This window comes from Saccopteryx bilineata, chromosome 6 (assembly GCF_036850765.1).
Source record: "Saccopteryx bilineata isolate mSacBil1 chromosome 6, mSacBil1_pri_phased_curated, whole genome shotgun sequence".
Classification (NCBI taxonomy): Eukaryota; Metazoa; Chordata; class Mammalia; order Chiroptera; family Emballonuridae; genus Saccopteryx; species Saccopteryx bilineata.
Genome location: NC_089495.1, coordinates 27,654,559 through 27,679,626, shown reverse-complemented (window position 1 = coordinate 27,679,626; position 25,068 = coordinate 27,654,559). Strand labels below are relative to the sequence as shown.

The window sequence follows — 25,068 nt, the reverse complement described above, 5'->3', positions numbered from 1 at the left end:
TCACACCTCCAATACTAAATATATTACACACATTCTCAGCTATATTATTTCCACTATGGGAAGTGGGAATGGGATACCCATTAAACTACACACAGGTGATTAAAACTATGCATGGCCAATGTTCACAGGAACTGCTTAAAGCAACTGTGTGAACTAGGGCCATGAATGACACCAAGGAAGGAACTAAACTCTGGAACTTCCCAAGTACATACACATCTGTGATGGCTAATTTTATGTCAACTTGACTGGGCCATCAGGTGCCCAGATGACTGGTCAAACACTATTCTGTGAGGCTATTTTCAGGTGAGACCAGCATTTCAGCAGACAGCCTTCCCTACTTGCCTCCAGAGGCCTCATTCAATCTGTCGAAGGCCTGATCCTTCCTAAGTGAGAGAAAAATTTCCTGCCTACCCGTCTCTGAACTAAGACATTGGCTCAGCAGATTTTGACCTTGCCAGATTCCATAATCATATGAGCTTATTCCTTATAACCAGTCTCAGTCTCCTTTATCTATTTGTATATCTCCTATATCTTATATATGTATCCTATTCGTTCTCTTTCTCAAGAGAACCCTGACAAACACAGTATCTCAAATTTTAGAGTTGAGATCTCGCTGTCCAATACACTCAGTGCTGGTAGTGCCTTTCAGCATGCAACAACTTCTAATCAACTGACAAACGCCAATAAATAATATTTACATATTTAATAACAACTCTTTCTTATCTGAGGGGCTAACAATTATCTTTCTTCAACAGCAACTCTAAGACTTAAGTATTTAGTCACCTAAGGTTTAAGCCTGTTATTCATAAATTTCACCTCCCTGGTTTTATTTTTTTTTATTTAGAAATTTAATAAGGTGACATCGGTCCACAGGCATACATAGGCTTCAGGTGTATATCTTATACTATGTGAACTATTCACTGTATTGTGTGCCCATCACCCAAAGTTAAACTAATTTTCAGTCCCCTTTACTCCTCCCCCATAACCACTTCACTTTTGTCTACGTCTATGAGTCTCAGTTTTTCCATAGATTTTTGTCCTCAAGTACAAGCCTAACTGGTGGTTGATGGGAAGGATATTATTATGATTATCTAAAATTTAATGAATAACCAAATAGTTATATTGTCAATGCCTCTTTAGAAGAGTTATGAGTGTCACAGTCCTAACTGTATCAATTAAAAGATGGTTACATGCTAAAAAAAATAGTCATATGTCTATGGTATATTTCAGAAAAATCTGGTGGCAGTCAAGAGTAGTTAGAAACATATTTTCTTAAACTTCTTTTTACTGAGTTTTTTTTAGGTTGCATTACGTTTTGGTGAAGAAATTTTGAAGAAGGCAAATGGTTGGAGTATAGTTATTAGAGCACATGGCCCTTTCATCACTGAGACTGGTAGTAGGTTGCATTCTGGCCCAGTCCTATGTATTGTATCTGACAAGCTCAGGTACTCAATACTTCTACTAGCAAAAATAAAAAAGGCTCTCTATGTTATCAGCCCATGCTTGTTTAAACATATTAATCATTTTAACCAATGTGTGAACCACATAGACTTATTTTAAAAAATATAGCAGCATGTTTGAATATGTTTGTTTTCAAGGGTACCCAGTTATATTGACACAGAAAAATAAATCCAACTTTGATATTTTCTTCACCCTGCCATTTTCCCAAATAAAAAGGACATATATTTTTGAAAAGATGATAAATTAATATTGAGCTATATTATATTTTGCTGTGTATTTTCCAAGAAAGCTTTCTCGGTCTATGCTCTGAATCTCTGGTTTTTTACAGACCTAAGCAAAAACAACACAGCTTAGCTCAAGGAGTGGACAAGCAGAGACAGGGATCGTATTTACTGAGCACCTCCTCGGTGCCATGAAACAGTCAAACTCTTCCATCCTTCAGTCTTCACAATAACCCAAGATAGGTACCATCTGGGGTACTTACAGGCAGAGAAATTAGGTGACTTATCCAGGGTCACAAAGCTAGTAAGGGACAGCACCCAATGAAATCCTGTCTCTCTGTGACTATCTGATCCTCCCGTCCTGCTTCCTCAGACACAGTCACTGGGAGAAGGAAAGGGGAAATCTCAGGAATAAAGCCTGAGGGCTATGAAATGAATGCCTACTGCTCGCTCTGGGAGACCAATTCGATACACAGCCCCCCCCCAGATGTCACATGTTATCCCCCATTTGTAAGACAAGAGTCACAACACATGTCCCTTGCCATAAGTCCATGGTCTCCCAAGGCGATTAAGTGCGTTATAGTGCAGTAAAATTCTCGGGAGAAAATATAAACCTGGTGATCAGTATCAGAATTTCACAAAACTTAAAAATGGAGGCTCATAAAAGAAAAGAATTGCCAAGCTGAACAGTCTACAATGTCTTCTTTCATCATTTCTCTTAAAACCTTCTCTGGTTGAATTAATAAGTGTAGATATTTATAAAACTTAGTAATAAAATATTTAAAACAGCTCCATCTCTACTAAAAGTGTATTTGTCTACTTTTCTATACTTTTCACTCATTTTTTTTTTTTTTGCTCTTAAAGATTTTGCTTTCTGCTAACCTATTTGGCCAAAGTTAATAATTATGATGTTTCATTCATATTATGGACAAACACTGAGATGTTAAACAGAAGGTGTTACCTAGAATGCAGAGGCCATCCGTGCAGTTTTCGGATTCCTGGCTGAGACCTTCACAGAATTTGCCCCCGTTTCTTGGAGCCGGAGCTGTGCACTCCCGGATCCGCAGGTGCTCACACTCTGGACTGCAGACTGACCACTCGCTCCACACTTCCCAGCTCCCATCCACTTTGAAGGGAAACAAAAGGAGCCAGCATTAGCATGAATGAGGCAGCTGTCAGGAGACTCACCCCAGGACTGCTATTGATCTTAGATCTGGATTTTTTTTAAATTTAATTTTATTTATTCATTTTAGAGAGGAGAGAGAGAGAGAGAAAGAGAGAGAGAGAGGAGAGATACAGGGGGGAGGAGCTGGAAGCATCAACTCCCATATGTGCCTTGACCAGGCAAGCCCAGGGTTTTGAACTGGCGACCTCAGCATTTCCAGGTCGACGCTTTATCTACTGTGCCACCACAGGTCTTAGATCTGGATTTTAAAGCAATAACCACCAAAACAAACACATGTATTTGTTTATCTTCTCTTCATGGCTTCTTTCCTAAAGAGCCAGGCTAGCAAACACAGTGGTACAATTCTTTAGCTATTTCAGGATGAGACCAATTACTGAATTTAGGCAAGCATTCGAATTACCGGTGCCCTTTGGTTGGCTAGTAATGTCATTATCCAGTCTTCCCAGTCTTTCACGCTCAAGCGCATCTTAGATGGATGGATAAACAATGGGCTGTAACCCACTACCTTGGTGTTGACAGTTTAGAATAGAGAGCAGAACGAACAATCTTTAAACCCTAAAAGCCCCTAAACAATAAAATGTTGAACCCATATACATATATTGATAGCATTAAACTAAAACAGGTCAAACCCCAAGATACCAAGACTTACATAAATAGAATTTCTTGGGTCATGAATTGCTGCTTTATGTAGAAACTAACAAACTAAATTCCACTAAAAAATCAACCCTAGAGATTGTGGCAGCTGTTTGAAGCAATTGTCCCATTGCCTCCTAGGAATAGTCCAACCAGGCTTATGTGGGTTAAGATATTGTAATTTCTAATCTAGAGCAATTAGGAAAAGAGTAACAAGAATTACTGAACTTGAAGCAAAACATCTGAGTGTCTGTCTGTCAATTTATTGGCTGAGCAACCCTGAGAAAGTCAGCCTATTTCTGTCCACTGGGGATAATAAAACTCACAACATAGAGTTCAATGACACTACATCTGTAAAAGTATCTTGCACAGTACCTGGCACATAGTAAGCCCTCAATAAATGCTTATTGATTGAGTTCAAAATGAAACTCCAAGAATAAGCTGCTGGTGAGAGCCTCACCTTAGCTTTGAGTAGAGCTGGATTTGAAATTTTAGACACGAGGTACTAGTCCAGTGTCCTTGGAGTTAATGTTTTATAATGCATGTGAGACCCAGGATCAATTTATTTCTCAGTGGGAGGATATGCTTTCCATAAAGAAAGTCATCTTCCGTCTCATCCATTTCTCATTGTATAAATTGGGTTAGAGCCAGGAAGAGATGAACAAAATAACTTATAAAAGCCATCTTTGCACAAATGAAGTCTCTCTTTATTCAGAAAGGAAGGCAAACATAGACCAAATAAATGCTAAATCAACTGCTGTGATACTGTACAATCTCTGCCAATTGAATTGTAAATAAATACAAAGCTAAAACTGCTAAGGTTAGTGGGTTGGTAACTGATAATAAAGGGTCAAATGTTTGGTGCCCGTTTTGTGCCACAGACAACTCAATTTCCACGAGCTAGTATCATACAAATGAATGTCACAAAATGGGAGAACCCAGGGAGAGAAGGGCATGGCTTAGCCCAACCAAACACCAGTGGTATAAAAATACTTCAAAGCATTTAGCTTATTGATGGTGAGCATCCAGGGTCATTTGAGTATTAAAGAAATATGCCCTCAAAACAGAGATATTTTACCCAATGTCTTACTATTGCATTGAGTTCTACATTAGCATTTTGGACAAAGACTCCTTTCTATAAGAACTCGGGAGAGGGTAATTTTGGAAAAGAAGGCAGTATTGAATGCTTCACACCAGCTTAACAGTGTTGGTGGATCAGAAGGGAAAAGGGAATGTGTGTATATCTCACCAGGACAAAGAGAAGTGCAGGTAATTTTCTGCACTGACATTCCCTCACAAAAGGCCCCACCATTGAGAGGAGCTGGGTTGGTACAGGTCCGGGAACGTTTCTGCCATCCTCTACCACAGCGAACATTGCAGGCTGACCACTCTGTCCAGGAAGACCAGCCTCCATTCACTGAGAGAGAAAATGGGGAGGGGAGAAAAAAGGAGAAAGGTTTTTACTGATTGCCTACTATGTGCAAGCCACTGTGCCAGGTGTTGTGAGTTAGATACCCAGGGACCCACGGACCCTGCGGGCCCACACTGGTGGCTCCATCGTGAGGTTAGCCACAGACGCCTCCCTCCACTCTGCCCCTCCGTCTATTCGTCTGATATAAGGAGGGACACAGATAATTGTCTTTGCTGGGAGAACTCATCAACATATCTCTAAAGCACTTGAAAATCCATAGTACAAGAAAATATCAGCATTTGAATTTCTATTACTTTAAGTGCTTCAAAAATAAATCCCAGGGCTGTTCTATTGTAGAAGAGAATGACGTTACTTAAAGAGCTGGGAGTTTCTTTTATACAATACCTGAGATATTCAGCAGATAGTAATGCTTGTTTTTGGTAAATTTTGTATGCCCACCTCAATTCTTTACAAATATAAACACAATGGAAGAAAATAAACAACTTCTAAAATTATTTTCTACAATCAAGGGATTGGAAATGTCACTGACTATCTCACGCAAGTCCAGTATTGGATGGAAGAGCAAACATTAGTAGCACTAGAAACGTGTTCTCACCTGCTAACTGGGAAAGGCAAGAGAGAGCACAGGAGTGGAAGACCCCTAAGACCTCTCAGCTCAAAAAGTTAAAATTTTAATCAAATACACATCCCTCTACTTCTCTGCTTTCTGTACTCTGTACCCATTCCTGGCCTTTGGGCTGGTCTTACCATAAACGACCACGGTGGCTGACAAGCTCCTCCTCTTAGCCACGATGTTGGCCGCCATACAGGTGTAATTCCCGGAGTCAGACAGCCGCGCCTGCCTGATGATCAGGTTGTGGTCAGCCCTGGTGTCAATGTTCTCATCTTGTTCGGAGTCAATGGGCTCCTCATTCTTCAGCCATTCCACCTATAAGAAGAAAGGGATGTTAACCTTACAAGTCATTCAAACAAACAAAAAAATCCCCTCTTTTTAGAATTGGAGGGTGAGCAATTCTGGTGTGTGAGAGACAGCGAAAGCAATGATTTTTTTCCTTCTCCTTTATTCCCTATCCGATCCCTTTGATTTAGTAAATTTGGTATACTCAGGGAATGAATACTCAGGTTAATAACAAGGAGGCAAAAAAGGACATAAATATCCTATTGACTTTGACCTATTTTGAAAAATGCAGCGGAAGAGGGAAAAGAGGTGACTGCAATTAGGTCACTTCATTATATTTCATGTTATTACAATGCTGCTGCTGCTGCTGATGATGATGCTTCAGTAACTAGTGCAAAGGGGGCTCAGAAGAGCGACATGCATGGAGAACTTGTACTTTGTGCTGGGAGGCTACTATATGGGCAGATAAGAGTCAAGTCAATATTTTTACATTTAAACAGACTTTAATAAAGACCAATGCGATATATCTTTGGACAATTATGGCCATATAAATTAAAAACATGGTGTTCCCTAGTGTTGAGTATACGTTCCTTCAGTGACAACTTAAGTTACTCCATCAGTGATTCAATGGCTAGTCAGAGTGGGTGAGATGCCCACCTCAGTGAAGGCCCATTCTTTGAGCATCAGATTTGTTTTTTTCTAATGTGCTCCTGGACAACCTAATTTCATCCTCCAGTTCCACCCTAATCTTATCCTTGGTCCAAACTTCTCTTTTCCTGGGACCTCTGAAGAAGATACAGATGGAACCTTCTGCTCCCTCGACCCTCATGCTCCCCCAGGTGGGGTGCACCACCCTTACCTCCCCTCTTGCACCAAGCAGCCCAGTCTTCCCCTGAACGAACTGCTTTCCTTCCTCATTCTGTCCCCGCATCTGCGCCTGATGACACTTCCACTCTCCCTCACCATCTTGGTAGCACTAGGCACACCTCATGTTTGACAATAAGCAGTTAGCTCTAGGTATTAGCATATGGTGCACACAGTCATTTGCCACCGAGAGCAAGGGCAGCGACTGCACCACAGAGACAGCACACAGAAGCGCAGGCAGCAGGGGACTGTTCATCCTTCTGCCCACCAGCAGCACAGAGAAATAAATGTTACTGGTCTCTACAAAAAGTTGTCGGGGTCTATAGCAAGGGATTTATGTCTGAGAATAAAACCTATAATGATCTTTTATAATGCTATTTATCTCAAACACCACCATGTAAACAAGAGTTTAGAGTACCAAAAATCATCACCCATCATTCCAAATCTATCCTAGGAAAGGTCAGTTTCTGAAGATAGTGATAGCAAATGATAGCAAATCACCCAAAGTGAAGCTCTGAGAACTGCTCTAAAACCTCAGGACACACTGAAAAAGCCACGTGACACAGGACCACGAGGGCAAGAAGCCATGAACTGCCCACCTGGCAGCCCCTGCCAGCATCACCACGGTCCAGCCTGGAGGTGTGGGGACTGCTACTGATCCTGAGCCCAGAAGCAAAGCTCCGTTGAACAAAGCAGGACAGTGCCACCAAGTTTAAATCACATCTGATCACCAGCCTGTGACAAAAAATGTCCTCCACTCCCTACTAACAGTGCACATTTCACAGTCGTTCATTTACTTATCTGACATATATTCAAATATTTATTGAGCTCATCCCAAGAGTTGGGTCAAGGAAGATACACAAAACCAGCACAACTTCTTCTTTTGGGAATTTTATATTTAATGAGTACGATGAAAATAATTTAAACGCATGTCACATTTATAAGAAAATAAAAGCTGGGAGTAACACTGTCACCAATATCCACGACAAAACACGTACTTCATGCCAACAGGATTGGATTTCTGAAAGAACAAATTGGTCTGCTAAAAGTAGGTCAGGAGAGCTTTGCTCCACCCCCTCTCCCCCTGATCTGAAATTCAGACCGTAAATTGCCTGGTTTTCTCCTTGTTAATTCCCTCCTCCTGAGATTTGTAGCACTTAGAAGGCTGTTCCCCTTGGGTCCCCACCTCAGTCATCTTTTCCCACACTTCCCCTCCAACAGCTGGCCAGGAAGTCAGGGGAGTCTGGCCCTGGTTCACAGCTCAGTCATTTCTAGTGAGTTAACTAGCCAGAAAAGCACCCTAAGGGCAGTGTTCCAGGAGTTGGAGACCAAAGGAAGTCCCCCAGCACCTGGATCCAAGAAAGCTTTCTTGGCCAAATCTTGGTCATGACTGTCTACTACTGTGCTAGACATCTGACACTAGAAAAAAGTGATAGTAGATGTTAACTGTAATTGAAAAATCAAAATATCATGGCCCAGAGGATATTAAAGCCTCAACCATCAAGTAAAGGTTAGGCTTCAACTTGAAAAATTACAGAAAAATAAATCATATACACAATTAAGTGGCCAGCAAACTAAGAAAATATGTGCCACAAATTTGATAGATAAAAGGTTAATGTTATGATGATCTGAGAAATAATCTGAACAGTTCAAAACCACTTTACATATTTAAATCCCATCCTAGGTAATGTGGCATAATATTAAGTATACAGTTCATTACAGGAAAAAATATAGCAATTAAAAAATTGAATAAATATTTTACATCACTAATAATAATATTAAACAACAGTATAGTGGATTTTTTTTTCCTATCAAAATGGCAAAGATAAAAATTATACACACATGCACATATAGTTTTTATTTTTGTGTTTGGTTTGATTTTTACTGAGAATGCAGAGCATGGGCTATTACCTCTCTCACTGTTCTATCCGTTTCCTTTCTGGGATGTCAGCAAGAGCCTTTTAAGGGGCTGTCTGCTGCTTCCATTGTTGCCTCTACCGTTGATTGAGATCAGATCATGTACTTTTTACCTTGAAATCCTTGAATGGTCTCAGATCCCACTTAGAAAAAATTGTAAGCCCTGGCCGGTTGGCTCAGTGGTAGAGCATCGGCCTGGCATGCAGGAGTCCCGGCTTCGATTCCCGGCCAGGTCACACAGGAGAAGCGCCCATTTGCTTCTCCACCCCTCCCCCACCCCTTCCCCTCTCCTTCCTCTCTGTCTCTCTCTTCCCCTCCCGCAGCCAAGGCTCCATTGGAGCAAAGTTGGCCCAGGTGCTGAGGATGGCTCTATGGCCTCTGCCTCAGGCGCTAGAATGGCTCTGGTTGCAACAGAGCAACACCCCAGATAGGCAGAGCATTGCCCCCTGGTGGGCGTGCTGGGTGGATCCTGGTTGGGTGCATGCAGGAGTTGTCTGACTGCCTCCCCATTTCCAGCTTCAGAAAAATACAAAAAGAAAAAGAAAAAAATTGTAAATCTTTTCTAAGTCTAGGCTAGCCTTCTGTTGTCTAGCCTGCATCAATCCTTTACCTCAGATGGTCAAAGGAACCCTTGCTCCCATCACTCCAGCCCTATCCAACTCCTTTCTGTGCTAAGAAAGCTCAACTCCAGTTCCAACCTCAGGGCCTTAACACCTGCTGCTTGCTTTGCTCTGGCCTCCCCCAGAGGTGCCCACATGGCTCAATTCCACTTTTCATTCAGATCTCAGATCAAAGGGTACCTGCTCAGCGAGGTCTTGACTAGCACAGCAAGTCCCTTTCCTTTCACTTCCCCTGTCTGCTTTCACTTTTTACCTAGTACTTATTTCCACCTGATAGGTTTAAAGATAGTAATGCCTTTTGCTCTTGTAATTTTGATCTTAAAAATTTACAAAAAAACTATTATGGCTACAAGCAAAAATTTAACCATAACAAATTACTTGGGGTAAAAGAAATAAAAGAAAAAATTATGCCAAAGCTATGTACGTGCCAAATAATAGAACTTTGTTTAAATAAATCATGTTTCAACAATATGCATTAGTATTATATAGGCATTAAAAGTAATGATTTCAACGAGTGCTAACACAGAAAATGCTCATAATACATGAAAGTCAAAATACAAAATTGGATGAATAGTGTTATGAACTTATAAAACAAAAATTATGTCTAAGTAGACTTTTAAAAATGAATAATGATTGGAAGAAAATATGCTCGCAGAAGTTTTAAGAAAAGACTAGGGTAAACTTCTTTTGCTCCTGTTGGGTAAGTGGGGCACTTACAAGAAAAAGCTATTCACCCAACAACAACAAAAAATCACTTTATCTTGAAAATATCTTTTACTCATTGTGTAGCGCAGCAGTTTTCAAACGTGTATTTTGCCATAAAAATGTTTCCTTGAATTAGTTATCTCAAGCTCAGAATGAAAAAGGTATTGACAAGGAAAGATCTCATGACTGACGCAGAGTGCACCACAGCCAAAACCAAGCGTGCATAACTCCAGGGGAGAGCGTTCACGCCCTTCCCCTTCTGTGTCGGCCACACCCCCTGGAGCTGTCCGGAGCACCTGTGCCGTCATATGTAAGTTGTCCTGGCCCACGCCATCTCCCCTACCCCTCCACAGGCCCAGTGGTCTGCTGCTGCATCTCCCCAGGTCCTAGTTTGATACACATCAATACAAGACCCATGAGGTGCCGTAGCTACACATACATTCTGGTATACTTGGTGTTGACGGCGCCATCACTGAGGCCCATCGGTCCAATTACGTTTGTAAACAATCAGCGCCTTGGGTAGACTCCTAAAACTGTGGGGCTGTTTTTTATTTGTCACCGAAGAGTTCATCCATTTAACTGATGGCAGGGTCTTTATGAAGAAATCAGTCTGGTATTTTTCTGGGCTTATAAAAGTGACAAATTGCTCTTGGATTTATGTTTTTGTCACTTAGAGAAATTTAAAAACATTTTTGATGAGCTAAGTGCTCCTGATGTAGACTAGTTTAATAAATAAGATAGAAAAGAGCATCGCCCACACCAGCCACGGCAAACTCAAACGGTCCTGGGGGCCAGGGAGGGAGCATAAATCACTGCCCTGGCGCGGGTGCGACGCGGCGTGCGCGCTGCTCGCATATTAAAGACAAGGGGTTTTATTCATTTCCACAAAGGAATGAGCTCATGCTCATTTTTCTTTCCTTTTTGTGTGTGTGTGTGTGAAAGAGACAGTGAGAGACAGAGAGGGACAGATAGAGACAGACAGACAGGGAGAGAGATGAGAAGCATCAATTTTTCGTTGCGGCACCTTAGCTGTTCATCGATTGCTCTCTCACATGTGTCTTGACGGGGGGGGGGGGGGGGGGGGGGCGCTATAGCAGACCGAGTAACCTCTTGCTCGTGCCAGTGACCTTGGGTTCAAGCTGGTGAGCCTTGCTCAAACCAGATGAGCCCGCACTCAAGCTGGCGACCTCGGGGTCTCAGACCTGGGTCCTTCGCGTCCCAGTCTGACGCTCCACTGTGCCACCGCCTGGTCAGGCCATGCTCATTTTTCTTAAAAAAAAAGTTATCACTTTCTCCTTTTGTTTTCCCACTTTAGATAGAGACATGAGTATTTAAAAAAATTACAGTGATAGTGCCATGAAAATTGACAATGAACTCACTTTTGCTTAAAAATCTCTTTTTTGCTTTTAATGTATCACAGCAGTCTTCAAATTTACAGAGTATTTGGCCTTAGCATCAGTGTGTATGAGGAACTGGTGGCAATTGTGACAAAATGAAGATCACAGGATGTGTGCAAATGTGCAGTGACCAGTCAGGTTCAGACTGTTGTTGTCAGTGTGACCAGATCTTTCATCTTCCACAAGAAGTGATGGATGGATGTTTTAATACAACATTTCTTGATTCTACCATGATGGCTTCTGTATCACAAAATGTATTGTAACCGCCAAACATAACATATCCGTGAACCGGAAATAGATTTACTTTCTCTTCTCCACACACTACAACGCACCAACTTTCTCAGGAAAGCAAGTGGTTGGTCTTCTAGAAGTCACCCAGCAGACTTAGATATATTTGGCCTTTGTAAAATCTTTTAAGATTGCTGACTGTATCAGATTTTATAGACTACTTGTCCTACTCATTTCTGCTCATTACATCAAAAAGGACAATGAGACACCAGATAACCTTTTTGTGATTGTTATCACAAAAAGGAGCTCAAAGTCCTTTGCTGACGTTAATTCCTTTTCATTCAGCCTGCTATCCCCCATCATCCTATCCTGCTATCCCCCATCATCCTATCCTGCTATCCCCCATCATCTTATTTTGCTATCCCCCATCATCCTATTCTGCTATCCCCCATCATCCTATCCTGCTATCCCCCATCATCCTATCCTGCTATCCCCCATCATCCTATTCTGCTATCCCCCATCATCCTATTCTGCTATCCCCCATCATCCTATTCTGCTATCCCCCATCATCTTATTCTGCTATCCCCCATCATCCTATTCATGTGTCAGCACCCACTCTCGAGGCTTTCTCATGGAAACGACTGGCCCGCATCACAGAACTTCTGATCTTCCTTATGGTCTTCTTTCTGCAGGTATCACACGGGCATGTGTGTGAGTTCAGAAATTATTTTACAAGAGGTTGTCAACAAGGAAAGCCCTAATTAAACTCTGAACAAAAGTAACACAGATTTTTAGATTAGCATTATGAGATCAATATACACCAACCACCTCCAGGCTAACATACATTTGTATCATTGATCCAAAGGACCTCATGTAAATAGGTGTTCTCTTCGACAGAGATACTTAACAGTCCAGAAGGTTGTTGGAAACATTCACCCCTCAGAGAAACAAATCTTCATCTGGTTTCTATTCACTTAGTTTACACGGATGATTCCAGTCACGTGAAGAAGCTTGTTACGTAGAGGTAATGGAACTTGTGGATTTGTAGAGTGTCCACATTCATTAGCATAGTGGCATCTACAGATGGTCTGCGATTCATAAATTTTTCCAGTGTATAAACAAATCTGGAAAAAGCAGACCATCAAAGACTATTAAAGCTCCTGCCAGACAGCATGATCGGTTCCTGACCAGTCATTCTGGTTAGCTGGGGACAGAAGGTATGTAATTGACGAGCCTACAGATTTTTCTCCGCAACAGGCAGCATGGAGTAATTGGATGGGGATGGAATCTTCTTTGGACTGCTTTGCATTTTATTTGAGACCTGAGTTACATTTGAAAATGAGTCGGAACATTTCACCTCTTCTGACCTTTTATCAAAGAAACCTTATACCTTATTTCCATCAGATGGTATGCCAGAAATCTCATGCTCTTGGTTTTGTTCTGAATATTCTGTAGGAGAATGAGAAGGTGACTGGTGTTATGGGTTAAAAAGAAAACCCCCAAAATAACTAGACTAGAAAGAAAAAGCCATTTTAATAGGCAGGATTCAAAGCCTTTTGTCCTTTGAATGAAGACGATAACAACTTGGAACTCTCCTTTATATTCCGCAAAATAAGCCAATCAGCACCATTTACTGATAAATGGGACAATATCTACCAAGTGTTTCTATCCTTCAGTCCCACTCCTCTATGTTAGGATTGGCTAGACTCAATATATACTTGAGTTATCCATACCTATTAGAAATATAACTACAGATTTATGACTTTGGGAGCTTCTCAATCCATCTACTCATTAACTAGGATCATTTTCTTTCTGTACTACTCATTGGCAAGCTCCTTGGAACATGAGTGATATTTTAAATCTTCTTATGTAATACATAGCACCTACTTCAGAGGGTATTCACTAGTACCTGCTGAACAAATATTGTAGTCCAAATGGAGGTACAGGCACGTTTAGAGGGTGGTGTGACATACATACAAACATACAATAAAAGTTAAAACTGCCTGTTAGGGGTAGGGCCAAGGGAGAGGGATTTTCTCTTTTGCTTTAGATCCCAGGGTTGAGCATAGATCTGATCTGGAAGAGAGACATTTTTAGAGTGGTTGCTAAAGGAAGCCAATCTTGTCTGATGAGACAAGATGCAGAGGCACGGCCACACTGGGGGATATGCGATGGAGAGTTGGGAGAAACTGGAAGGCCCCAGCAGTTCACAATGTGGTCATTCCTGACACACCCTCCAAACTCTTTGTAAGGTCAGCATCTCACCACATGGCAAGTGTGACTGGATTTCTGTGAGGCAACAGAGGCTGAGGTCTGCAGGCTAGCTGGTGAAGGGTTAACCTGAGGCGGCACACAGGGACAGAGGGGTGGGGACAAAGTGGATAAAGCAGAGTAAAGATGGGGTCCCACAGCAGCCATGGGGAAGCCTCTTGACTTTCACACCCTAACGAATTGACCTAAACAATAAATGTCTCATTCACTTTAAGTCCTATTACCAGTGTGCTCGGTCATCCACTTCATTTGCCAGATTTGGATGCAATGACCATGCTATTTGCAAAATAATCTTCACTTCTATGTGGAGTCTAAGAAACAAACATACAAACCCCAAGCTCATAGAGAGCAGCATATTGGTGGATGCCAGAGGCAGGGGGTGGGGTGGGGGAAATGGGTGAAGGGCGTCAAAAGATACACACTTCCAGTTATATAGTAAATGTCATGGGGAGGTAATGTATACAATGGTTACTAAAATTAGTAATATTCTATTTTTGAAAGTTACTATGGAAGTAAATATCAAAAGTGTTCAGAATAAGAAAAACTGGTTTTGTAACTATGTAAGGTGGTAGAAGTTAACTGGACATATTGTGGTGATCATTTCACAATGTATACAAATATCGAATCATTATGTTATACACCTAGAACTAATGATGTTATATGTCAGTTATAACTAAATGAATAAATAAAATTACTAAGACAATATTTGTCCACATATAGCTCGTGAGAAGTTATAGTAGCACTCTTGAGGTTATCTGGTGTCTCATTGTCCTTTTTGGTGTAATGAGCAGGAATGAGTGGGACAAGTATTCTATAAAATCTGATACAGTCAGCAATCTTAAAAGATTTACAAAGGCCAAATATATCTAAGTCTGCTGGGTGACTTCTAGAAGACCACTTGCTTTCCTGAGAAAAGGGGCGGACATTTCTGACCTTTCACCTGTCTGGGCATGAATGTGATTCTAAACAAATGACAGCTGTATTGTGACCATGAATAAAAGGCAAAGGAACACACAGAGATAATGATCATCGTCTCTGTACTCACAAGTTAACACATTGCTATTCAATACATTATCTCATTTGATCCTCACAATAACTCTGCCCCCCAAAATAAAACTAGGCAAAGAATATCTTATTCTTCCCATTTAACAGATTACACGATCTAATGTAACATACTTGAGAAATCATAGAATTTCTATGGTTCTAGTCTATAGAAGACTAGTAGTCTTCAAATAATTCTACCACAAGACATGAGACATATTCTTACGTCTCTTACTGACCAAGTGAACTGCTGCGCCTTACTGTTTCCCCCAGTTTGACTTGGTATACTTGCATAGTCTTCAATGGGACTTAACCATTGACAAGAGCGACATCCATCCACTCATAAGGAAGCTTATTATATGCTAATGGTAGTTTAGGCCATTAATCGCTTCATCTCTTACAGATTAGGTGTCCCCTGCCCTCTTCTCTCTCCTTCTTCATATTTCCTTTAAGCTATTTATAGCAGCATGATCACATTTCCCCTTTGTCTCCCTTTCCTTTTCCAGACTGTATAGATTGTTTTTAAAGCCACCTACAGAGCAGTTACTTCAATTTAGCTCTATTTATCTGACTTCTCTGATTATGTATCACAAAAGGAAGCAGAGATTCGGCTTAATTGTGAAGCCACAGCAGCAGAACCAGGCGAATGACAGGAACCTAATGATCACAGATAGAAGCACAGTCATTGATGCTGAATGAAATGACAGACGCAAGTACCTCTCTAGGAGCCTGGAGTCTGATTACAGAACTTTATATTCTGTCATTGTGGGTCTCTTTTCCGATCAGTGTGGTCCTTTAACTTCCTTGTTTCAGTCATATAAGTCAAGAGCAGCCTCATGTTATTATATTTAATTATTATTATTCATTTTGACAGGTAAACGGTCTCTGGGAAAGTGAACATCCTGGATCAGTGCACTGTTGAACTGTAATATTGTCATGAGTGCAGAATAAGTCATGTTTACATTAATGTAAAGCATTTACAAGAATGGTGATCAGGGGGAAAAGACAACATTAAACAGACAAGACATAAATATAAAATGAAGACAGATAGTCAATCAAAGGCAATTTGTAAGCAAGGACCTGGGCCACCATTTGCCTCACTGCTGTGTTTTCAGGGCAAGGGCTCTCACTCTTGGCTAATTCTGCCTTTGCTCACTGCAATATGGGAGGGGAAAAGGAATTATACTCTTGAACCTTTGATGAAGCAACATATAGGAGATGCTTCTAAAACTTGGCATCCTAAAGATTCCTGTAAAACAGGGTCTGGAATCTATGGTTCATGAGCCAGATGTGGCTCTTTTGATGGCTGCATCTGGCTTGCAGACAAATCTTTAATAAAAAAAAATAATAACATTAAAAATATAAAACATTCTCATGTATTACAATCCATTCATTTCCTACTGCTCATGTTCATGGTTGCGGGTGGCTGGAGCCAATCACAGCTGTCCTCCAGGACAACGCCAAATTTTTATTGGATAATGCGTAATGTACATGGGTCGTTGTATGGCTCTCATGGAATTACATTTTAAAATATGTGGTGTTCATGGCTCTCTCAGCCAAAAAGGTTCCCAAACCCTGCTGTAAAATACAGTGTAATGTGCTACTTCATTTTAAGTGATTATTTTAGGATGGGAAGAACTCTTTAGCCAGATAACAAAGAGTTGGCTTTTAGAGAACCTCAAAACTGTTTCTGTATTCCTATCTCCACCTAAAATTTCCGGTATGTAAATAAGGTTGTAAGGTGGTAGTGAGAGAATATTAATGAACAATTCCCATTTCCTGTTTCTTACTACCATGTAGTATGTGTGTCTATATAATACACACACACACACACTCAGGTGCTGAGACAATACCATCTTATTAAAAATCAGAGCACTGAAGATCTTAAATGTTCATATCATAAGCTGGTTTTAAATGTTGATATTGAAGTAACATGTAATTAGATAAAGAGTCCCAACACACATCACTTACACATACATGTATACACACCGTCTGAGAGATGAAATCTATTCACAATAACAACTCCATCAGCCACAATGAAAGGCTAATCATGTAATGATCTACAAAGGGAATGTAGGGACAGATATGGATTAGCTCAGCTTCCATATACTGGGTGCTAAGGATAAATTAGCATAATCATACATTTGTTCCAATTACAGAAGGCAATTATCGAAAACCAGCTTTCTAGCATTATCAAAATGAAATCAGCAATGTGCTCTGACATTCCAGGTAGATGCCATTGAGTTAATGGTGCTTAAAAAAAATAAAAAGGGCTCCACACTCATTCATCTTTTGTCCTTGCGATTACTGTATACTCCGTACACCTTTCCTGTCAGCTGACAGACATAAAGCCACCTGAAAGATGAAAAACTACATGCAGTGAGGGGGAAAATGGGCTTAACATAACAACGCAACGGCAGGAGAACCAAATTCTAATTCCCCACGTCCTGCGTGGGGAATTTCTCCAGGTCAGTGGTTCAGATTTGGCTTTTAAATTTTAGACAGTTATTCACATCATCCCTTGTGGTCTTTCCAAAATACGGATTAGGAATAAAACTGTGACTGAGGCTGCCATTACCTGCTCCACACAAAGTTCTTTGTGCAGAAATGCGGTAATGTTTTGCAAAGGTAGCCTCTCTGCTGTCCGTCCCCCCTCCAGCCCCCATTTTGCCTTCCATTATAAATAGTCCCTTGTTTAGTGACTGGCAACCTAGAAAGCATATGGGACAAACATATTTTGTAAAGGAGGCAAGTGATTTAGTTTCAAAACTTTAGAACCGAAAGGGAAACTCAATTAAATAGCTAAGATTTTACATATATGTATGTGTGTCCAGCACTTAAGGAAACAAACATTAGGGAGATGCTCAGGAGATGGCAGATTAATAAGATAATGTACCGTATTTCTATTGTATCTAAATACAATGGGTTTTCTTATTACAAAGCACAGCAGGCCCGGTGAAGCTGAGGTAGGAACAGGGGAGGAGAGGGAAGGCACACAAACGTTTACCTTCATTGATCATCTGCAATGCCTCAGATAAGATTCTCGTCTCTTTCACATCGTAAACCACTCGGTGAGGTGGTTGTTAAGCAAAGCTTTTTACAATAATAAAAAAAAAGCATCGAAGATCTGAAATATTCTTAAAATTAATAAAAATTTATTTGTTAAAAAAAAAGATCTGAAATATTCAAACATGCTCAAAATTCTGTCATCCCTAAATAAGTAAACAAACAACAAATCCTTTTTATTTTTTTTGTAGTCATCTCTTTTGAATTCTTTACTCATCCCTTATCATTAAATTTCAGTCTGGCTTCCACCCCATCAATTCACCACAATTGCTCTTGCTGAAGTCACCAGCCATCTCCAAGTTGCTACATGCAGTGCACACTGTTTTGTACTCCTACTTGATTTTCAGGGGTAATGAGGACCTTTCTTGAATATTCTCTTCCATTGGTTTTTATAATACCACATATTCTATGTACCCCACTGGCCATTCCTGCTGTTTCTTTCGTTGGTTTCCTTCTATCCAAACATGAAGTATTATATTTCTTTAGGTCTCAGGGTTAGGTCCTTTTCTGGATCTAGCCATTCAGTGTCTCCTGACACAATAACGACAGACCCAAGTGACATTCATGGCCATACACGGAACATTCCCCAATTGGTATCTTTAGCTCATTAACCATTTGAGCTACAGCCTCTTATATTCAGATGCCTACTCAGCATCTATTTTCGTATGATTCAAAGAAACTTCAACTCAACATGTGGAATAGGATGCAGACATTTTTTTCTTGCAGAAATAAAGGAATAGGTGATGTCCTTACCTGTCTGGCATTAAAACATTTGAATATTATCACCTGAAAATAAGAATTCACACAAAAAAATTTAGAGTTGGTGAAATAATTTCATATTAAAAATATATAAAATTGATATAATGTATAGAATATATGAGATGAAGAGGGGCAGACAAAGCTAGGTGCAGAGACCATTAGAAAACTGACAATAATCCCAGGAAAACTGTGGTGTTGAAGGTTGTGATGGATATACAGTAAAGAGCTTTGATAAGACATTAAAGGGTAGAATTGGATGAATAGAAGTTGGTGGCTGATTTAAGATCTGAAGACAGAGCAATAAAAATTTGGCCCTCATAATTCTTACTTGAACAAGTCTTATAGGAAAAGCAGGTGGAAAGTTCATTTTTAGATAATATACTGATATGTCCTGACTTAATATCACCCTGCTCCCTAATATGTAAAGAGTACTCTCAAATCATCAGGAAGAAAGAATGGGAGAAAGACCAAACATGGCAACAGAAAAATAGGCCGAGTACTTGGATAATTAACTCAGTGACACATAGAGTTACATTTAAGATGTATACAAGGAATTAAAATGAACATCTTTGATCCAGATCTCTCTTTAGCTCCAGACCTATATTGTCAACTACTTTTGGACAAAATTACTTTTAAGCTACAGGCATATATGAAATAATGCTGAAAATATAAGATGGAAATAAAATAGTTAAAGATACAATCTAAAAATAGAAGTACTTTCTTGACCAGATGGTGGCGCAGTAGATAGAGCATCAGATTGGGATGCAGAGGACCCAGGTTCAAGACCCCAAGGTCGCCAACTTGAGTGCAGGCTCATCTAGTTTGAGAAAAGCTCACCAGCTTGGACCCAAGGTTGCTGGCTTGAGCAAGGGGTTACTCGATCTGCTATAGCCCCATGGTCAAGGAACATATGAGAAAGCAATCATGAACAACTAATGTGTCACAACAAAAAAACTAATGATTGATGCTTCTCATCTCTCTCTATTTCTGTCTGTCCCTATCTATCCCTCTCTCTCTCTCTGTATATTAAAAAAAAAAATAGAAGTACTTTAAGGTCAGAAAAGGCTGATAATGAGGTGAGAGAAATTAAAAATGCATTTATCGTGGAAACCAAGAAAGAAAAAAAAATATTTTTTTTATTAAGTGAGAGGCAAAAAGGCAGAGAGACAGACTCTTGCATGTGCCCAACGGGGATTCTCCTGGCAAGTGCACTAAGGGGTGATGATCTGCCCATCTGGGGCCACTGCTCTATTGTTCAGCAACCAAGCTATTTTGATGCCTGAGGTGAGGTCATGGAGCCATGCTTAGCACCCAGGGCCCAATTGCTTGAACCATTTGAGCCATGGCTGCAGGAGGGATGGGGAGGAGAAAGAGAGAGAGAAAGAGAGAGAGGGGAATGGAGAAGCAGATGGTTGCTTCTCCTGTGTGCCCTGACTGGGCATTGAACCTGGGACTTCCACATGCTAGGCCGATGCTGTACCGCTGAGCCAACCAGCCAGGGCTGAAAAATATATTAAGTAGAGTCATGTACCACTTAATGATGGGGATATGTTCTGAGAAATATGTTGCTAAGTGATTCACCATTGTACCAGCACAGAGGGCACTTGCACAAACCTAGATGGTACATAGCCTATTATTCACCTAGGCTGTACGGTATAGTCCATTGCTCCTAGGCTGCAAGCCTGTATGGCACATTATTCTACAAAACTACACTAGGTTAAATCAAGCGCAGGAGGAAATTATATAATTAAGAGAAGCAATAAACATAAGATCCATGTGGCTAATGGGATAACACAGAACACTGTTTTACAGTAAACATTTTTAAGTAGAGGAGTACACTCTAAAATAATGATAGAGTATAGTAGAGTAAATATAAATACCTAAACCAGTCACATGGTTGGTTATTATCATTATGAAGTATGTGTACTATTCATACTTGTGTATGCTACGCTTTTATACGAATAGCAACACAGCAGGTTTATTTATTTATTCTAGCATCACCACAAACACGTTAGTGCTATGTTATACTATGATATGGTGACTATGACATCACTAGTTGATAAGGATTTTTTTAGCTCCATTATAATCTTATGTGGTTTGTCGTCGATGTAAGAGTTGTTCTGTTACCCATGTCTGCACTTAAAAATCACCAGTAAAATAAAGGTGAGTGTAAGTAATGTTCCAGGCTCTATTTCAACATGAAGCTCCTTCTATGAACGACTTTACTCTTGTCTTTGTTAATTTTATGGTTAATAATAATAAAAACACTCTCTTCCTCTGTTTACTTTCCTCAATATTCGCTAAAACTTCCTCAAACTCAATAGGCCACTTGTAAAATAAAGTTGTTATCTCTCACTCCATACAGCAAAACAAATCGTAGGCACATAAAATATTAAAAATACGTTAAGTAAAGCCACAAAAGTACCATAAGAAAGCATGTGTGAATATATTTGTAATTTTAAAGAAGGATGTCCTGCATGGTTTATAAAAGGCAAATTCATAAATATTGACTATTAATGTTTAAAAGTTCAATATAACAAAGAATGCCAAAAAAAATAAATAAGAAAAAATATATTTATAACATTACTACAAAGGGTTATTATACAAAACCAAGGGAAATATCAACATTTTGCAACTTTTACAACTGAATGCCAATCCAATAAAAATGCATAGCAGTTTATATGTCCTACCAGTATGTACTGAATATCAGTCTCGTTCTTAACATATAAAGGTTATGCTAAAATCAACAGGGAACATGTATTCCAAAAAAAAAAAAAAAAAGAGCTACGTACTTGATTAGATTATTTAGAGTAGAAAACTATAAATGAATAAATAACATATAAAAAATTGTTCAACGTTTCCAATAATGAAAATGAGATATTACCGTTAGCCCATTACCCTGACAAATTCTGATACTATAAGGTTGGCAAAGTGTAAAAAAAAAATGAATGTTTTAAGTTACTTTATGTAATAGTCTAAATTATTATACCCCTTTTGTGGAACAATTTTGTAATTTTTACCAAAAATTGAGAATATTGGTATAATTTAATATAAATTTATGGTTTCCGTGCAATACTCTTTAGTAAAAATTCAGAGATATGTGCTAAGATGTTAATTATTCCTGTTTATAATAAGGAAGACTGTAAACAACGTCAATGCTCATGAATAGGAAAAAAATCAATAATGTATATTTATATTTACTCAATGAAATACTATGCATTTTTCATTTTAACATAATAGAAAATGTCCTATGAGAATTGAGTGTTAAAAAAACATCATAAAGCTATATTTTTATTGTCTCTATATTCAAACGCACTCAAAGATCTGGATGGCAGTTCATCAAATGTTATTTGGGTAGTGAAATTTTCAGTGATCGGGACTTTCTTCTGCATAGGGTTTCTAAATTGCTGTAATTCTTGGTATGTGCAATTCACCAAACATTTCTGGCCTTCTCCTTTACAAGTACATTTGTACTTCCTGGTCCCTTTTTAGTTTGATGAGGTCGAGTGACTTGTGCTGGCCAGTGAGCTGTCAGTAAAAGTGACCTGTCAGATCCAGGACTGAGCATTTGATTTCCTAGTGAGACTCTCTAGACCTCTCTCTTTCTCTTTCTGCCACAAAAGCTCATCAGTTTTTGGAGAATGACTACTCCATTAGCTTTGGATTTATAGAAAGAGTGTCAATGAAAGTGGGCACCCAGCTGCCATGTGATGGCGATGTCACATGAGAGAGAAAGAAATCTTGGCTGTTTTAAGCCATTGAAATTATTAGGTTGTTTGTTACTTTATCGTTACCTAACCTACCCTATTTTCTACAGTCTTATTATAAGCAGATATAAAAGCTGTTTTCATAAATATATGTATATGTTCCCACAAATATTTCTAATACACTGTATCTCTAAGAAGTAACCAAATTATTTTAAATTGCATATCGTCTGTTTCATAAACTAATACATGAAGTAGTAAAATAATCCAGTTCTAGAGAGGTAGGAATCTAAGTGATTGTCCCCCATGGCATTTTATTTTCAGAGCTGTTCTTACCTGGCTATTTTAGACAACTTGATTTTTCTATAAATTTACACAGGTCATAAATAATGAGTCATTGGGTTAAAACTCTAACTTCTAAATTCAAGGAGAGAAACTTAAATGAAATTCTATTACTTTTACATGTCATACTTACTTCAGCTGATTCTACAGTTTCATTAACAAAATTGAATTTTTCATTTCTGTTGTTTTTACTTTTTAAATAACACAGGTAGTTTCATGGATTACCAACATTCCAGAGAGAAATCTGAAAAGAAGTAACTTCGCATAGACAACATATTCTCATTTGGGGAAGTTGTTTCCATTCCTCATTTTAATCAGCCTGGTCAATTAAATTGGATGATTTCCTGTTTGTTTCTATCAGCTTATCCTCCTCTGCCCTGCATTCTTGCTTTTATGAACTAGCTCAAAGCCGCTGTTTGGTCTTCACAACACTACAGGGAATGTTAAAAAAACAAAAACAAAATTGTTTCGTGACTTTTTTCCCCAAACTTGTTGAAAATGAGATTTTTTTCCACAGCCTCTATTCCATAGCCCCCTCCTTCCTTTTTAATTTAAATTTTGGTACTAAAATGAGCTTCCAATATTCCATTAATATCACTAGGGGAGACACTTGTTTTCTTTGCACTGTGCAGATTAGTCCACAATTCTCCCCACTTCTATCCATCACTGTTCTATGACTTCCCAATGCCTATATATAACATACTGAGCAGTTTATTTGCCTTAAAAATCTACCTTTTCATATTATATATTGTTTTATGATCATACATAAAACATAATAAACAAACAAACAAAAAATAAAGTCATCATGCAACACCATGTCCACTATAAACTGTGGTTTGAAACAGGTGGTAATTATAGATTTATTTCAGAACACTTGGGAAGTCAATCCCAAATAACGCATTCAACACAGAAAAACTATGATCGAAACTGTCAAACAAGAAAAGTATAACCTACTTTGGAATTAAATGTTTCACTTCTTGGAGAAAACTAAATGTGCATATGTGTATCTTAAGTGGGTGTGTAGTTCATAAAGAATCAGCTGAATATCAGATTTAGGAAACCAGTAGGATACTAGACCATAAAAGTATGCATTGCAAAAAATTCTATAATCTACATAATTATCAAGAGTTGATTTTGTGTAGTACTTGCCTATTAAATCAGTGTGGAGTTAAGCTCCCATTCTTCCTCTGTAAAATGACAAAAATGTCACCTTCTTTCGTCTCCTCACAGGGAGCTTGGGAGATTGAAAGTGAAACTGTGAATGAATGGGTTTTTGCAAACGTGTAAAGTAATAAATGAATAAAGCCACAGTCTCATGTGGCTTCATTCAGGGTGCCCACAGTTCAAAAAGATAAGACCAGAACAATGGCTGGTTGAATATGAGCCCTGTGTGCCACTCAGGGAGTTCAAACTCAACCCTGAAGGCACTAAAGAAATATGGATGGGTCTTCACTAAAGGACATTTGCTTAAGAAAAGTCATTCTGGCATCAGTGTGGAGGGTGCCAAGTGACAGTAAGATCTGAGAGGCCAGACAGGAAGTCATGGGAAACAATGAAGGCCTGAATGAGGCAGTATGGTCAAGATGGAGAAGACAAAATTCAGAATAAATAGAATTGATAAGCAGTGGTAACTGAAAACGAAAGACAAGGAAGGAACTCAGGAAACGTGCATAGCTCAGAAGTTCCTAGCTTGGACAACTGGTACCCTTAACTATGACTAGGGATCCTGGATTTTCAAAGTCAAGTATGTGTGGTTTACCTGCTAGGGGACCATGGGACATTTTTAAGAACTGATTATTGATTTAAGCAACTGGACTCATCCAGATAGCTAAACGGACATCCAGCAACATGCAAGAGCCAGCATTCCTGATTTGAGAATAAAATGACCTATAGCATAAACTTCAATGAAAACAACATTGTTTGGGGCTTTGGGTTGGTGGTGATAATTTTATAGGTCAAATCATAAAATAACTTTATAATTCTTGAATTACAATGAGGCTACTCTGACATTTAGATATATCTGACTTTTGATTGTGGTCAATAAGCGAGGTATACAACAAACATCAGAAGCATCACATCCGGAATGTCAGCACTCCTTGAGGAGAGCAATCAATCACTTTCTGGATGCAAGATGAGTCTGCAACCAATTTAATGTAGAAAAGGTCAACATCTGGCTGGTGGTCACAATTACTTCCTTGTAGCCTGTTCTTTCTGTTTAGAAACCATATTTTTATGAAAAAGTAAAAATTAGTAGGAGGTTCTTTACCCTTTATTTTTAAACCAACCACTTATCTGCATTTTCTAATGTAAATAGGATACCTCA

General features: G+C 39.2%; 1 protein-coding gene across 6 annotated transcripts in view; it reads right to left on the bottom strand.

The window, feature by feature from the left end:
• Positions 1-25,068, bottom strand: part of UNC5D (unc-5 netrin receptor D) — a 534,428-nt gene that overhangs the window by 110,573 nt on the left and 398,787 nt on the right. For 3 of the 6 annotated variants that reach the window (XM_066235599.1, XM_066235600.1, XM_066235603.1), the window contains exons 5-7: positions 5,681-5,861; positions 4,751-4,918; positions 2,644-2,808 (exon numbers count right to left, since the gene is read on the bottom strand). In XM_066235599.1, coding sequence (XP_066091696.1) covers positions 2,644-2,808; positions 4,751-4,918; positions 5,681-5,861 — 514 coding nt within the window. The remainder of the gene's footprint in view (positions 1-2,643; positions 2,809-4,750; positions 4,919-5,680; positions 5,862-25,068) is intronic. The other 3 variants (XM_066235602.1, XM_066235605.1, XM_066235604.1) reach the window with 1 other exon arrangement.